The 16,306-nt window shown below is 31.1% G+C and overlaps 2 protein-coding genes across 2 annotated transcripts in view; one reads left to right on the forward strand and one right to left on the reverse strand.

Moving 5' to 3' along the window:
• LOC134707881 (kelch-like protein 4) overlaps positions 1-16,306 on the forward strand; it is a 64,894-nt gene that overhangs the window by 9,879 nt on the left and 38,709 nt on the right. The window lies entirely within an intron of this gene.
• Positions 1-16,306, reverse strand: part of LOC134707880 (uncharacterized) — a 47,952-nt gene that overhangs the window by 6,107 nt on the left and 25,539 nt on the right. Inside the window, exons 2-8 of the mRNA XM_063567988.1 lie at positions 7,629-10,791; positions 6,747-6,834; positions 5,431-5,626; positions 4,170-4,313; positions 3,535-3,729; positions 2,171-2,429; positions 1,146-1,278 (exon numbers count right to left, since the gene is read on the reverse strand). Coding sequence (XP_063424058.1) covers positions 1,146-1,278; positions 2,171-2,429; positions 3,535-3,729; positions 4,170-4,313; positions 5,431-5,626; positions 6,747-6,834; positions 7,629-10,779 — 4,166 coding nt within the window. The 5' untranslated portion in view covers positions 10,780-10,791. The remainder of the gene's footprint in view (positions 1-1,145; positions 1,279-2,170; positions 2,430-3,534; positions 3,730-4,169; positions 4,314-5,430; positions 5,627-6,746; positions 6,835-7,628; positions 10,792-16,306) is intronic.

Consider the following 16,306-nt stretch of genomic DNA (forward strand, 5'->3'; position numbering starts at 1 on the left):
TTGTTTAGTTCATGATTTGTTGTTTGGTTTGGAATGTCTTACTTAACCATGTGTAAAAATGGAAACAACTTAAAGTTCATAAATTTTTATGCGTTTGGAGTGTTTTTTCGGATTTTTGAGAGTATTGATTGTTAATTTATTTAGGTTTATATCACATATTTGGGTTTTCTTTGGCTTATATTACTCTATATGCCCGATATACATATATATATATATATCTGGATCAGGTGTACTAAAAAATAATGACACCTTGTGTTTTTTGGTTAATGTTTAGTATTAAATTTGGATTAAGATCTATTTTGTTACATCTTGTGATCAATTTTGTTTGGCTATCGCCAATGACAGTCAGCAGGGTAAAAGAACATCAGTTGATCGACCTGTTAGTCAAATGCGTTTTGTTTAAATATACGTCTTCACTTTTTTGGCCTTTTGGAAAATGTTGTTTGTGCTGTTTTTAGACCCTTCTACAACGAACTTTGTTTTACATGAACAAGTATAAAAATTTCGGTTTTTATCCACCGCAATCATAGTTTGAACGTAGTTTTTAATTTAGACTCGTTTATATCTTTTAATGTACAGCTTTGTCAATGTTGTTGCTTAAATGACTTAAAACATAGAGTTATTATGGTAACAATGCAGCAATCCCGAAATATATTACATTTGATATATATAGAAAAACCTTTCGATTTTGGGCTCGCAATGCTCTTCAACTTAGTACTTTATTTAACCTATTTTACTTTTTTTTATTCTAGTGTCACTGAACAATCTTTTGTAGACAAAACGCGCGTCTTGCATACACAATTTTAATCGTAATAATGAGTAGTTTATCATGAACATTTGATGCAACATGACGGGTGCCACATATTGATCTGTATACACTTCCAGAGAACATGAGATTACCACAGTTTTTTTATTGGGTTCGTGTGATTCAGTCTTTAGTTTTCTATGTTGTGTTTAAATTACTGCCATTTGTCTTCTGGTGTTTTCATTTTCGGTAATTGCATTGTTAGTTTGTCTTTTTAACTTATGGACTTCTTGTGAAAGCCAGAAGTGTAAGATAAGTATAAACGTTATGAGCTCTATGACTAAAAGGGGCTGGCTGAAGAAAAAAAAAGACGAATAACCTAATTATAATTTGGACTTACGTTGTTTTTTGTTCATGTATACAAAAAGATACTTTATTGTCCTCTGTAACATCATTGTAGGTCATGAGTTCACACTTTATTCGTTCACATCCACCAATTCGTATTAGGTGACTCTCTGTTTCAGACCATGTTTCTGCCAGAAGAAAATATTTTTAGATGGTAAAGTGTAATGTCTGACGTTAACATTTACGGTATCCGACCCATAATAAAGATTTCCGTAAATTTTCCGGGGTTTACCGATGTCACAATTTTTTCAACAACTTGGTATTTTACGCCTAGTAAACGAAAGTATACCTGTTATTTTTAAAATGATTCTTAAAATATCAGAAAGGCTAACTTGAAGTATATTTTCAGAAACTACTGAGTAAACGCTCATTATTTCTAAAAATTGTCATAACTGTGTCAATCCGGGAAGTTATGGTAAACAAACATGGACGAATATATTTTGAAATTGTTCGTTCACGTACTTTCCATGATGTACAATAATATGTATTATAATTATTAATGTTGACTGGTGGATTTAAAAACAGTAAATGAGCTATGAACCATTTGACCTTTCGTTTTTTTTTACAAAGTGTATGTACTTTAGAATATAAATAACATAAAACAATAGAAGAAAATCATCAGCCATGGGAAAGAAACAAGAATCCACTATCTTCTCGAAACGAAAAATATGGGGTTTTTTTTCCAGCAAATTTGATAAACTTAGGGACTAAAAACCATTAAGTAGTTAAAATTGTTTTTCTATAAAAGGATTCATTTCATTTCAGTTTGATTATGTATTCATTTTGTTGAATAAAACATGTTTTTTTTTTACAAAAAATGTTACTGACAGACAATATCTTAGTTAAAGGTTTCATATAATGCAAGTTTCAGGAACTTTGAAATAATAAAATATCTACTATATAAATCTTTAAAAACAATTTATAAAGAAAAATTTCTTTGATTGTTATTTTTCTCGTGTTTTTAAATAGGATACATTTTTTAGGTCAGGCATTCATTTATATATTAAAATAATTCCATACCTACAAAATCATGCATTGCACATTTTGAAAGTCTTGACATAGTCACTATTCCAGAGTCTTGAGGACAAGGAGCACCTGATAACCTGTTTTTCACAGCATTGAGACTTGGTCGTTCACATGGAAGACAAATGAAAAGTGGCTGCGGATTCCGATAACTTTGTTCTATGATAACAACCGGACTTGCTCCAACCAATGCCTGACAATCATTTTCAGGAGAGTCCCGAGTCTCTGCTATGATGTCAACGCTTATTGGCAAAACCTGGTGATAAAATCTATGATAATAGTATGTGTTTGAACATTCTGTTAAAATCAAATCAATAACAATTTATAAAAAAGAAGATGTGGTATAATTGCCAATGAGACAACTATCCACAAAAGACCAAAATGACACAAATTGTTTGTCTTAATTTTAAAATAAAACGTAAAAAGTCTTTCCCATTCTAATGGTGCCACACGTTTCATTTGAAACTTGAAAGATGTGGAAATTAAAACACAGCTTCACTCGTATCCGTCAATGTTAGTAGACCTTTCCCCTAGTGATTAGTAACAGGGGGACGAAAGATACCAGTGGACAGTTGGTATAAAAGCTTCTGTGCTCACATTATCAATTTTATCATACTGCTGTTGTGTTTCAATGTTGTCTAGTTTGTGGTCTGGAGTATTTCGTTTTTTTTGCTTATTGAATTATGTGTTTTTCATCAATGGATACACTTTTCTTTTTTGTAATATTGCAAATATCATGGAAGAGGAGAAACTGTTTAGGAATTTGAAAATGTTTTGGAGTCTTTAGTTGTCTCTTTGATAACTAATATCAATGCAAGAATCTATATATGTTAAAAATGGAAACATAATAAAAGATTAAATATTTTTGTAAAACAATGTAATAAAAACCAAATAATTTGGATATTAATAATGCCGTTATTTATACCATATGCTACATAATTGTCCATTTAATGGAACTATAAACATCGGTCATACAAATGGGTGGTATTCTGTTGTAAATATCCGCACTACGTGAGAAAATGGCAGTTGTTTTACATTCATTCCATTGTTTGATCCAGTCTAAGGTTTGATTTTATCATTTTTATGAACGTCCTCTTTTCTGAATTTACATGGGAGATAAACTCATCATAAATACCAGGATTAAAGGGATTTTCTTATCCCAGGCATAGATTACCTTAGCCGTATTTGGCACAAGTTTTGGAATTTTGGATGCTCTTCAATTTTGTACTTGTTTGGCTTTCTAAATATTTTGATATGAGCGTCACTGATGAGTCTTGTGTAGACGAAACGCGCGTCTGGCGTACTTAATTATAATCCTGGTACCTTTGATAATTATTGATATAAAAGAACAACTGAAATACCGTAAATTTGATGGAAACTGTGTCAGTTTTGATTCGTGATCCAAAAGGACTTGATACCGTGACATCACTATCTATCCTAGAATCGTAGTCTTGAAAGTTTTTATTAAATGTGATATACTCAGCTGCAGGTCTGGCAACAACTACATAAACACTTTCCTCTTCATGACTAAGGTTAGCCTCCAGGACAGACAAATCCTAAAAGTTAAATTACTGCTGATTTTTTATATCGTGTAAGTAATAATATTTAGATATCTAGATCATGAATAAATAACTGTTTTGATAATATTACTGAACAGAGTTTTGAAAAAAGAGTTTCATTTCATACCCCTTAGTTATTGGAAAATACACAGACAAGGGGGTTTAAAAGAAAATCATGTAATTTTGTTTCAAATGTGATGATACATATATGATAGTCATAGTAAAGGAAAATAAAGAAGAAGAAATTTCCGACGTGAATTTGAGCATAAATTTCGCAAATTGTTTAGATCAATTCAGCGATGGCAAAGATTTTAATTGACGAAGATGTTTCGATAAACATGTTTCAATAAAATATCCTAATATGCTTATCAATCCTTTTCCAAGCAATTTAAATCTTATAATTGCTATATTAATAACGATAGTTACAAAAAACTAACCAAATCATTCTCATCAAAATATATATTCTCATAAGAATCAATGCTTATCCATGAGTTGCTTTTTGAATTGAAAATCCTAAGAACTGGCTCATGGAAAAATCTCATGTTTGATTTATTGAACGGGACTGCTACTTTTAAGTATCCCTGTAATATAAATCGATATTTACATGCATGATTATACATATATTGAAAAAAGTAAATAAAAGAAAATGGCAATGATGGTATATCAAATAAACATGCATGTCATGAAATGTTGCTTTATTCCGTTCGCTATGGAATGATATGCCTGATAATTTAATTAAGAATTGAATGCTTCTTTTTGTAAATTTATTGGGTGGTAAAAGCGTTGACCGAAGTACATTTCATTCCGCGCTTCATCCTAAAAATGTACGCACGGTCAACGCTTTTACAACCCTATAAAGTTTCAAAAAGAAGTATTCAATACTTATAATTACATTTTTTTTGCTAAAATTATGAAAACACGATTTTTATCCAGTTTAATTTAATTCACCTGTGCACTTTTTTGTGGGACCTCGTGTCATCATGCATGATAAATGTTATTGTCTGATGCAATTGTTTACGGAATAACATGTTAGCCAATCAGAATAACGTATTATAATGAAACTTACATCTAATGTAATTATTACATTGTATTCCCTGTAAATCACATCGTTGTGGGCTAAATTGTTGTTGATGTTTTAAGTCATATGTTTTTTGACACAATGGTTTTGAAATAATTGACATGAAATTGATGAATACATGTACCAATCGGATGACCGGACGGAATAATTTTGTATATGTATATATAAGAATTCTCCGGATAATGTAAAGTAAAATATTAAAATCTACACCAGTTTATACTGATATAAAAGTCGGTAAATATTATATCATACGACATTAAATCTTTTCCTCATACATACAAAAACTAGTTTTGAATGTAAACATATATCTCGTTCATGAAATGAATCAAAAATCATTCAAAATCACATCGAACACATGAATAATACTTAACCCTTACACAATTCTATGTGAAAAACTATCAATAAAATACAAAATATTTCATTAAGAAGTTCACATTTTATGCTTTCAGATCGCTGGTAAACATGACAATCGGTGATTATACATTGTAAGCTTTCAAAGTTTTAAGCTTTGAATGTTTCTGATGAAGTTGAACCCAAAAGTTCCCTTGAGACGCATGCAATTATTTAAGTGTTTGTTAAAGAAATGAAATGGACGTTTACTAACAGTAAACATGACTTACCTCCCTTACTGCCTGATCACCCTGGATTTGAATTTTTACAATATTTCCAATCAATATCTCATAAGTTTCGACTGTGTTTGGAAAAGAAGATGGTTTTTGAATTTCGCAATCAAATGAAATAGGCGGCTGCTTCTCTTCGTCGACTAAAACAATACACCCTACTGTCTCATCACCGAATATGTCATTTGCTTTACATCTAAAATTAAATACACATTTTAGTTAGATATAACTTTTCATCTACGATGTATAGCAAATCAGGATATAAGAAACTACATATCTTACTAGACTATCAAAATCTATACAAGTACTGCGTTCAAGTTAAACTCCGAAGAAAATTCAAAATGGATAGTCCCTAATCGAATTGCTAAATCAAAAGCTTAAAAACATCAAATGAATGTAGAAAAACTAGTTCAGGTTTTTTTTTTGTATGTCGAATTTGGAAAAAATGTTTCTCCATTAACTGATTTCCAGTTATAATTTTTTAAATTGTGTTATTTTCACACAAAAGTATTGACAACGCAATCAAATAACTGAGACCTTGCACCCTATTGGTGCGTTTATTTTGTTGATTAGTACATGTTAAAGGTCGATCGCTAAAACATGACTTGTGTGTGTCAAAACAAATCAGGGGGATATCTGCAGTTTAAATCCCGTTTTCTTCATATGTTCTGTTCAAGGGCAATAGTTATATGAAATGTTAAATAAAAAAAACAAACTCCGAGGAAAACTCAAAACAGAAAGTCCGAAACCAAATGGTAAAATAAAACGCTCGAACTCATTTAGTTTTCTATGTTGTGGCATGTGTACTATTGTTTGTCTGTTTGTCTTTTTCATTTTAAGCCATAGCGTTGTGAGTTTATTTGAGATTTATGAGTTTGACTGTCCCTTTGGTATCTTTCGTCCCTTTTTTAAACGAATTGATTACAACTATCATATTCCTGACTTTGTATAGGCATTTTGCTATGTAAAAAATGGTGGATTTATAGTTAACTTAACCTCTCACTGGTATGACAGTCCATTGTTTTGACAACGACGTGTGAACAAAACAGAACAGACATAAAAGGTAAAAATGTCAAAAAAAGGGAAAAGCCATGCACAATCTCGATTTAAAATATAACGCTGATAATATAACTTTTCATCAACTTCATTTTTTTTAAAGGACTTTCCTTCACATGTATAGTGTAACGACAATCCACGTATGCATCATCTATGAAAAATGATGAATGGGAATAAATGAAGATAAACGTCAATGGTACCGGCATATTTCTATAACAAAAAAATATTTATAACTATATAACGAAAACAAAACAACTTACACGTGATTTTTAAATCTGGATACATTTGCCTGCCATACGAGATCTATGACGTCATCGAGAATGGTAGAAATAACATCATTTGCAATTTCTGTAAAGATATTTGAAGAAGTCAATGATTTGATATTGGTATATAGATAATGAATTTTTGAGCAATTGGTTTGATAATATGCAAACTGCAATTGTTTCCCTTAACGATTTTAAATTTCAATATCTTTGATATGTATTGTCTTATTAATGAGTTTTGTCATCGCGCTGCTATTCAAAAACACACGATTGAAATGTCATCAGTCTCATTATTAAAAAGATTTATAAAAATTATGAAAAACTAAACTAACAAATGTGTCACTATCGTGCATTTAATGATGATTAAACTTTAGCAATATTTTTGATATCTAAATTAAAATGCATTTTTTTTTAATGAATATTGATATTTGTCATAAACTTTGCATTTGAATTTTAACATTTAACTGCTATAAATTGTTATCGACAAAATTGAGTCTCTATAGTGCATTTAATGTTGATGACGCTTTATTTATGTTTCCATATTTAATCTAAAATAAAATCCTTCAATTCATATTAAAATTGTGTGTTAACTTTGCATTTATATTTTTTAATCATTCAACAGATATCAATTTTGATCGCCAATAGATATGTATTTATCTGAATAGCAGACGTCATGAACAATAAAATTTATGATTAATGTGTAATTGATGACACTTCAAAACATTCATTACCCTTTTTCCTTTACATATTATACATAAACACTTTTATAAATCATAAATTCATATTTGATTTTCAAACCGTTAACATTTGAGGAGAATGATTAGATTTCCCAAATGTAAGGTATTTCAATCTTGTTAGCTATATGGTAAATGCATTTACCTCTTTCTGTGTACTCATATTCACTCAATGGTGTTCTATTGCTTAAAGTACTCGATAAAGTAAAGTCAGTCCTCCGTGAATTTCCCGATAACATTACAGATTTACGTGGTTTCGGTTTATCATCTCCTTCGTCAACTTCTTTTTCAGCGTTGAAAACTTCATCATCGCTCCCAGCTTCATCTGAATCACTATCGTCATCAACATCGGGGATTTGGAGTTCATCTTTAGATTCTTCAACATTTACATTTCTGATATCCTTGTCTTGACCACTGTCTATAAATTTAACTCCTTCACTTTGTAAAGACATTTTTGCTTCTCCATTCTTTCTAAAATCCGAAAATGTATCTCGTGTACAGTTACCATGCTGACCCAGTCTGTTGTTTTTAGACACAGTCAAACATTGCGTGTTCTCATTAATTATTGTCTTAAAACAGGTATTAAAGGAATTATAACTATCATTCTTTTGTTGAGTTTGGTACATTCCCTCTATTATTGTGTTATTTATTGTGCATAATTTATTATCAGAAGAAGCTTGGGAAAATTTGACGTTTGGAATATTTCTAACGTTATTCAACTGTTTCGGCAATACTTTATTTCGAATATCCCGTGATTTTGAATGAGAATTTGCTTTGCGTGTTCTTAGTTGACCAGTGTCATTCTGGTCTTGACCTCGATGTTTGTGACATCTACAGTTACTGTATAATTCATCCCGACATTTTGCCAAACTTTTGGGTTTTGATTGCAGTTGATTACCGTTATTATTGCTACTATCAGTGTTAAATTTTATGTTAGATCTTTTGAAAGAGTATTCATGCTGTATTGTTCCATTTTGTTTCATTTTTTGGTCACTATTCATTCGAAGTGGTACGCTTTTCTTTTTCTTGATTGATTGTTCCACATTGTTAACGTTTGTTTGGTCAGCGATTATTGTTCTATATGCAATATAACCGACAGTACCGTTTGGTGTTTTAACATTTAGGTACTTCTCATTTTTCTTTCTTATGTCTTTATATTTAACTGACGCTATATCTTCTTTCAATTCTCTGTTAGGACTTTTCCTACAACGTTTTATGTCCTTTTCGTTTGTTGTCATGGTATCTGAACAAATATGTTTTCCATTAGAAATTTCTTGAACGTGTATACACTTGTCATCCTCGTCAAGTCTATATGATGAATAATGAGAAAGTTTGTCTAAGATCTTCATAGTTTCGTACTTATTAGTAATACCGTTTCGACCTAGATCACTATGACTACACATATGATAATTGTTCACGTTCTCTCTTCCGAATGACATTGTTTCCTTATTTATTTCTTTCGATTCAGAATCTAAGCTACGGCCATGCACAAAATCACCTGTTTTATCATCGATTTCACTTACTTTTTGGCCCTCATCATAAATATTATCATAAGGAAGCTTATATGAATATAACATTGATAATGTTCTGCTTGAGCTTTTAGCCTCAGTAATGCGGTCATACTGTAGAGGCATATTACTTGAAGAATCGGTTTTGCTTTTCAATTCTCCTTTTGCATTTAACATTTTATCATTTTTTATGCTACATATGCTTTTATGTTTTGATTCATTGGTGAAATTGTTATTAGTTGTGGAATTGCTTTTAAGACAATTTTTACGCATTTGATCTTCTCTTGCAACATGTTCTAGACTTCCTTGATTACTGTCATTCTGGTTTTCCAAATAACAAGAATTATGTGTATTTGTTACACTATTGTTTTCATATGCTATTTCATTTTGATCGGTAGCATGTTTGGCATTTTCTGAACTTTTATTATAGATGCCATGTGCACAAACTGATGTCTTCACATCAGAATAAAATTCACAATTTTTGGACTCCTCATCGTTTGGCGTGTCAACATCCTCAGTTTTTGAATAATTCATTTTGGACTCATTTTCTCGGTGTAATGTTTTTGCTGTACTTTTTACTTTTACTGTTTCGTTGACAGACTGCTTTAATATGATGTGGTTGCATATCAATTTATCATCAAGTGAGGTGTTTTCATCAATATGTTTGATTGTGTCGCTCATATTATCAAGAAAATTGGATTCTTTTCCATTTTCTGACAATTCTGATATTTGTTCATTAACAGCACGATCAGAAGTATTAGAGGTAACTGAATTATTTTCTGATAATACCTGTTCGTCCGGTTCATTGCATTGATGATCATTTTTAACATTGGCATTATCATCAAAATGTATGTGATTTATGTGAGCTTTATCTAAAAGATGAATTTTTTCAACGTTTTTAATTGAATGGTCTTCTGATAATTTTTGATTGCTTTGTTGATGATCATTTTCTTCTTTTTCATGAAATTGACATTCCCCAGATCCATTGGAAGCCGTCGTTTCAACTTTCGGTTCACTTTTTATCAAATTGTCATCTAGTGGCACATGGTTATTTATTTCAACAGTGTTGCCATTTAAATTGTAAATTTCGTCTGTTTTAGGTATTAAACAAGAAGAAACAGCTCTGCGCATCATGGTCAAATCTCTATAAACGTCATGTAAAGTGTATTTCTTTTTATACTTTAAAGGTGAAAATACATTTACGCCAGCGTATGGTAGATGTTTTGGAAGACTCAGCGTCTGACCGTTTTGAGCAAAACGATGCGTGATTCCATTTTCCGTTGGAACAGTACACCGACGTCCTTGAGATACCGTTTCACTAAAATGCCGTTCATCATTCTCATTTGCACTTGAAATTAAAACATGTCCATTTATATTTTCTTTTGAAACTTTAGATGCGACTATTGTGGAAAGTTGTCTTTTAAGTTTAGGTGTGCTTTTTCTGGACGCTAAAATAGCAGCTGCTGATGGCCAACGTTTCTCACGTTTTAATTCTCCTGTATTTTGGCACATATCGGACCCGAATATCTTTCTTGTTTTTGAAAAACGTCTCGACAATCTACATTGTTCTAATTCTTCAGCCAGATTAGACATTTGCGTTTCTCCAATTTTTGTTTCTCGTTGTGGACTGACTGGATACATGCTATTCGAAGTAGAAGTAGACGGCAAAGATATATTGTCAATACTTTCTGGCTCCAGTAGCATCTTCCGGATTCTTTCTTTCTTCTCATCGCTCAAGTCCGTCCTATTTTGGCAAATTTCTAACGCTAGTCTTTGAACGTCATTCATTTTTACCTGTATCTGAAAAACAAACATTCAAAAATAATAAAGAATACAACATTACTTTGTAAGAACCTGTAATTGCAAGTTTTTGTATGGTTATTAATTCATGAATTTAGTTTAGGTTACTAATATTAATGTATGTGTTAACCAGCTTAAAACCCTAATGGATGTAACAGATAGAGAGAACATTTATAGCAGATGCAAGAGTAGATATTAGCTATCTCACTTGTTAGTAACATTTAGTACCCACCCATCATTTGATCTTAATATCAACTGTCTTATCTGAACAGGCTTGCAGTCAATACATGACTGTTAAGTAGCGTTTCGTGCAATTCAGTGTGATGTTGATATAAGTAAATAACAACTACTGAACCTACAGTGAACATATTTGGTTGACTACAAGCGAATTGTCGGAACAGAACTGTATTTACAGCAGTGTTTAGATATAAAAATGCGTTAATAATTCATTGTTAAGTCTTAAAAAGTGCTGATCAGTTTCAAGTCTCAAATGAACACACGTATGACAGAAAGACGTACAGTTTTATCTAGTCCATTACTTGAAAACAAATTGACACTGAATTCAACGAAGACAACATGATATCTTGCATCAACAACGACTTCTAAATAGGCAAAATAAAACATTCATACCAAACATATGTCTCAGGCTGAACAGACAAATACATATATTTGCAAGCTTTATCTTGAATTGATAGTACTAAGATATTACCAGTATATTTCAAGCTATTGTAGAGCAAGAATAGGTTTTTACTAGTTACGTACAATGAAATCTATCCATTCAATCAGTTCAACCTCAATAAACTATTATGTTGCTATGTTCGTGAAATCCTGGTCTATTTTGTTCAAGTATAGAATTAAGATTTTCAAACATCAAAGACTATTAAGGAAAATTTACCTAATTAAGTTAAAGACACAATGTGTCTCAGAATATTATAACCTGCTTTATATTCGCTGTGTATTTGCATGTAACAAACAGACATACGGTCGATCTGATACATTTATAAGTGAATTAAACTATTCATCACTTCTTTTATTTGAATGGAAGGATTTGATCATTATTCTGTTAATAGAATTACATCCCCCAAAAAGGAAATGGGAAGAAACAAAACTAGGATTTTAGGTTCACTAGTTTTCTACTTTTATATATTAGTATCTATTTTGCATATTTTACACACATAACCTTTTAGGTCTTTATCCTTCCTCCGCCTTGTTTTCCCTGATTACATTTTACGTACTTCCTTTGCATAAATTATGAAAAGGTCAGATGACAACAAAAGTATCATGTGCAATTTTACATAAGAACTCAAATGACGCGGCACGGAATCTGCATGATGACGTATGTATTTTAATTTTTGTCTCTTCAAATTGTAAATGATGATCTTTTGGATTCTTTTTCATTTGTCTAACGATCAGGAAAGTCTTTCGACGTGACTTATCTTACACGTAGGAATAATTTTAAATCTTTTATTATATTACAATAACAAGTAATTGATACAGTCCAGCAGAAATGGGTTATATAAGATGTTTGTTTTCTACTGTGGATTCATTATTATTCGTTGGATACCAATTTTCATGAGTTTCGTCAGTAGAGATTGTAAAACCACGAAATTCAGTATCCACGTCAAGGCAAATTGATCTCAATCCACAAAAAATGATACCTACGAAAATAAATGAATCCACATATTATCCTCCTCTTAAACTGTGTGATATTTATTTCATCTAAAACTCGAGTTAAACTGCCACATTCCTATTTATTTCATTTTTAGTTGTTAATTAAAACTGTTAACGCAAGACGTTTTCTAGGTATAATTTTGTATTTTCACATATATGTTTAAGATATCGTGCTGGGAAAATTGAAAAGGTAACAGCATGTACATTGTCATTGCAATTATTAGCAATCAAGTGATCGACAAAGTTTGCATTTGTTATTAATGGAAAGAAATATATTCCAATAACTTTATCGGGGTCAAGCACATAAAAACTATTACGAACTAGTTTTTGTTACAATACTGTACTAGTAAAATGTATTTCAGTGTATTTTACTGTATCATAACAGATATTATAGTCGAGAGAACAGAATAACCGTGGCACAAAATACGAGGTGTGCTAGTAATTACAGCCTTAACACTGAACAAAATAAATTTATATTGCCATTCCTTTTGGTGAACTATGTTCTATTTAATAAATAGTTTTCAAAATGTAGCAACTGATAATTGTGTCTTAAGTACGAAACCTGAAATTATCTATTTAAAAAAAAATGTACGACATTAGGGTTTACCATTTTTCAAAACATCTGTAAATAAACTCAACATAGATACCAGGTTGATAAATTAAACAGCAATCTAGACTTACAGTATATAGATAAGTAGATGTAGGAAGATGTGGTGTGAGTGCCAATGAGACAACTCTCCATCCAAAGAACAATTTAAAAAGTAAACCATTATAGGTTAAAGTACGGCCTTCAACACATAGCCTTGGCTCACACCGAACAACAAACTATAAAGGGGCCCAAAATTACTAGTGTAAAACCATTCAAACGGGAAAACCAACGGTCTAATCTATATAAACAAAACGAGAAACGAGAAACACGTATATATTACATAAACAAACGACAAATACTGTACATCAGATTCCTGACTTAGGACAGGTGCAAACATTTGCAGCGGGATTAAACGTTTTAATGGATCCAAACCTTCTTCCTTTTTCTGAAACAATAGCATAACATCACAACATAGAAAAACACACGATAAAATATCAATTGCCAGACTTAACTCAATCAAAAAACGTATGATTACACAATGAACGAATAAATTTGATCTGAAAACAAAACAGATAAATTTACCATGATAAAGGTTGATACATCCGGTATCTTCAGAAAACGTTCGATTTTCTTCTGTGATCAAAATCATGCTTCGTAGTATGATACATTGATTCGAAGATTATTTCGACTTCAAATTAGTTGAACACCGGCACGTACTTTTCCATTATACTTACAATGAACAAAGAACTTAAATCATGCAAAAACAAAATAAATAAAAACTCTATCTGTAATGAGGATTGGATAATCATGATACTCAAAAATCGGTATTGATTTTCGAAGTTAATTGTACTCAGAATGGATGATTTATTCTGTATATTTTTATCATACTTATGAATACAAGACTTGGGTATGTGGTTATAATTCCATATGAGCATGTGTAAATATATTTTGTGTCATTGTATGGTCATCGAATGTCTCAAACTGTTTAAATTCCTCAACATCCTTTGCTTTCACATATTCGGCCTTGGATTTTCCTGGTGAATTAAAACCTAGAAAAGCGTTTTTTCAAACTTTGTACTTGTTTGGCTTCATAACTATTTTGATCTGAGCGTCACTGATGAGTCTTGTGTAGACGAAAAGCGCGTCTGGCGTATTAAATTTTACACCTGGTACCTTTGACAACTTTTGATTTATGCAATTATCAAGTTTGGCGTTCATCCTTGAATACTAAGATGACATTTGATAATAGACAGAGCACATGACACGTCATTTTCTGGATTTCTTCCAAGTAGGTATTTTATAGGATATGTTATCAGAAGTGTATTTGGCATTTTCAGCAATGGTTCTTGTAAATTCCTGAAATTTAAGTTACTAAAATTAATGTATGTGTTAACCAGTTTAAAAACCAATGGAGGAAACAGTTATAGAGACTATTTATAGCATATGTAAGAGTAGATGTCACCATACGTCACTTGAAAATTACATTTAGTACTCAATCGTCATTTTTTTTTTTTACTAAAGGCGAATTGTCGGAACAGAACTGTATTTACCACAGTGATTAGATCTTAAAATGCATTAATAATTTATTGTTTAGTCTTAATAAGTATAAATCAGGTTAAAAAAATTACCACATCGTTCCGGATAACAAATGCCAAATAGCATACAGAGAACACGTTCAGTCCAAATCAACACACGTATGACAGTTTTATTTAGTCCATCATTTCAACAAATTGACAATGAATTCAACGGAGACGGTATGTTAAGAGTAAAAAACAAAGAAGACCAGTCTTAAGTTGAACAGGGAAATAGTCATATTGCAGGGTTTATCTAGTATTGTTAGTACAAAGATACTTCCATTTCATATCAAAATATTATGGAACAAGAATAGTATTGTTCTAGTTAAGAACAATCAAATCCATCCATTCAAACAGTTCAACCTTATAAAACTATCAACTGTTGTGAGCGTGAAATTGTGATCTATAGAAGAAGACATATTTTCAACATTGCATACACACCTAACATCAAAAACAATAAGGAAAAACTTACCTAATTAATTTAAAAACACAATGTGTGTATGCACATTTTAACCTGCGTTATATTCGCTGTGCATTTGAATGTAACAAACAGACATACGGTCGATCTGATACATTTATAAGTGAAAAGTAAAATCACAAAAATACTGAGCTCAGAGGAAAATCAATACGGAAAGTCCATAATCACATGGCAAAATCAAATAACAAAACGCATAAAAAACGAATAGACAAGAACTGTTATATTCCTGTCTTGGTACAGGCATTTTCAAATGTAGAATTGAATTAAACTATTCATTACTTCTTTTATTTAAATGGAAGGATTCTATCTTAAATGTATTAATAAAAATACATGCCCCAAAAAAGAAATGGGAAGAAAAAATACTCAGATTTTAGGTTCACTTTTTTTCTTCTTTTATATTTGAGTCTTAATTTTGCATATTTTACACACATATCCTTTTAGTTCTATATCATTATTACGCCCTGTTTTCTCTGATTAAATTTTACGTACTTCCTTTGCATTAACTTGGAAAAGGTCATAGGACTTGAAGTATCAAGTGAAAATTTACACAAGAACTTAAATGACGCGGCACGAAATATTTATGATAACATGTAAATATTTTTTTTTCGCTCCGAATAGTAAATAATGATATTTAGGAATCTTTTTTATTTGTCTAACTATCAGGAAAGTCTTTCGGTTCGACTAATCTAACACGTTGGAATAATTTTAAATCTTTCATAGATTAAAATGGCACAAAATTGATACAAGCCTACAGAAATGGGTTATATAAGGTGATTTTTAAAAACAAAAAACCCTATCGGAATGTTGAATCTTCAATGCTCTTCAACTTCGTACTGCTAATGAAGGTGTCCTCCCTGTGTGTATTACCAGCCTAGTAGTCACCAATTTTGTGTCGACATCATAATCATTGAACAAGTCATCATTAAAAATAAAATATTGACAATACTTTGATTTTGTTAAAAAAACTATGGATTTACTTCACCAGGTAGAGATGACCTAAAATTTATTATACTATTTTTATAAATGGATGTTTGATATATTGTTTACGAGGCGTTTTCTTATCATTAAGTCTTTGAATATAATTACTTAATATCGTTAGAATTTCTTCAACCTAATGGTAATGAAGGACCGCTTATATTACTCCTCCATATTTACAAAAACATATCTCAAAATGAAAATAAAATATTTGAAATACAATAAGAA

The sequence above is a fragment of the Mytilus trossulus genome, chromosome 2 (assembly GCF_036588685.1).
Source record: "Mytilus trossulus isolate FHL-02 chromosome 2, PNRI_Mtr1.1.1.hap1, whole genome shotgun sequence".
Taxonomy (NCBI): Eukaryota; Metazoa; Mollusca; class Bivalvia; order Mytilida; family Mytilidae; genus Mytilus; species Mytilus trossulus.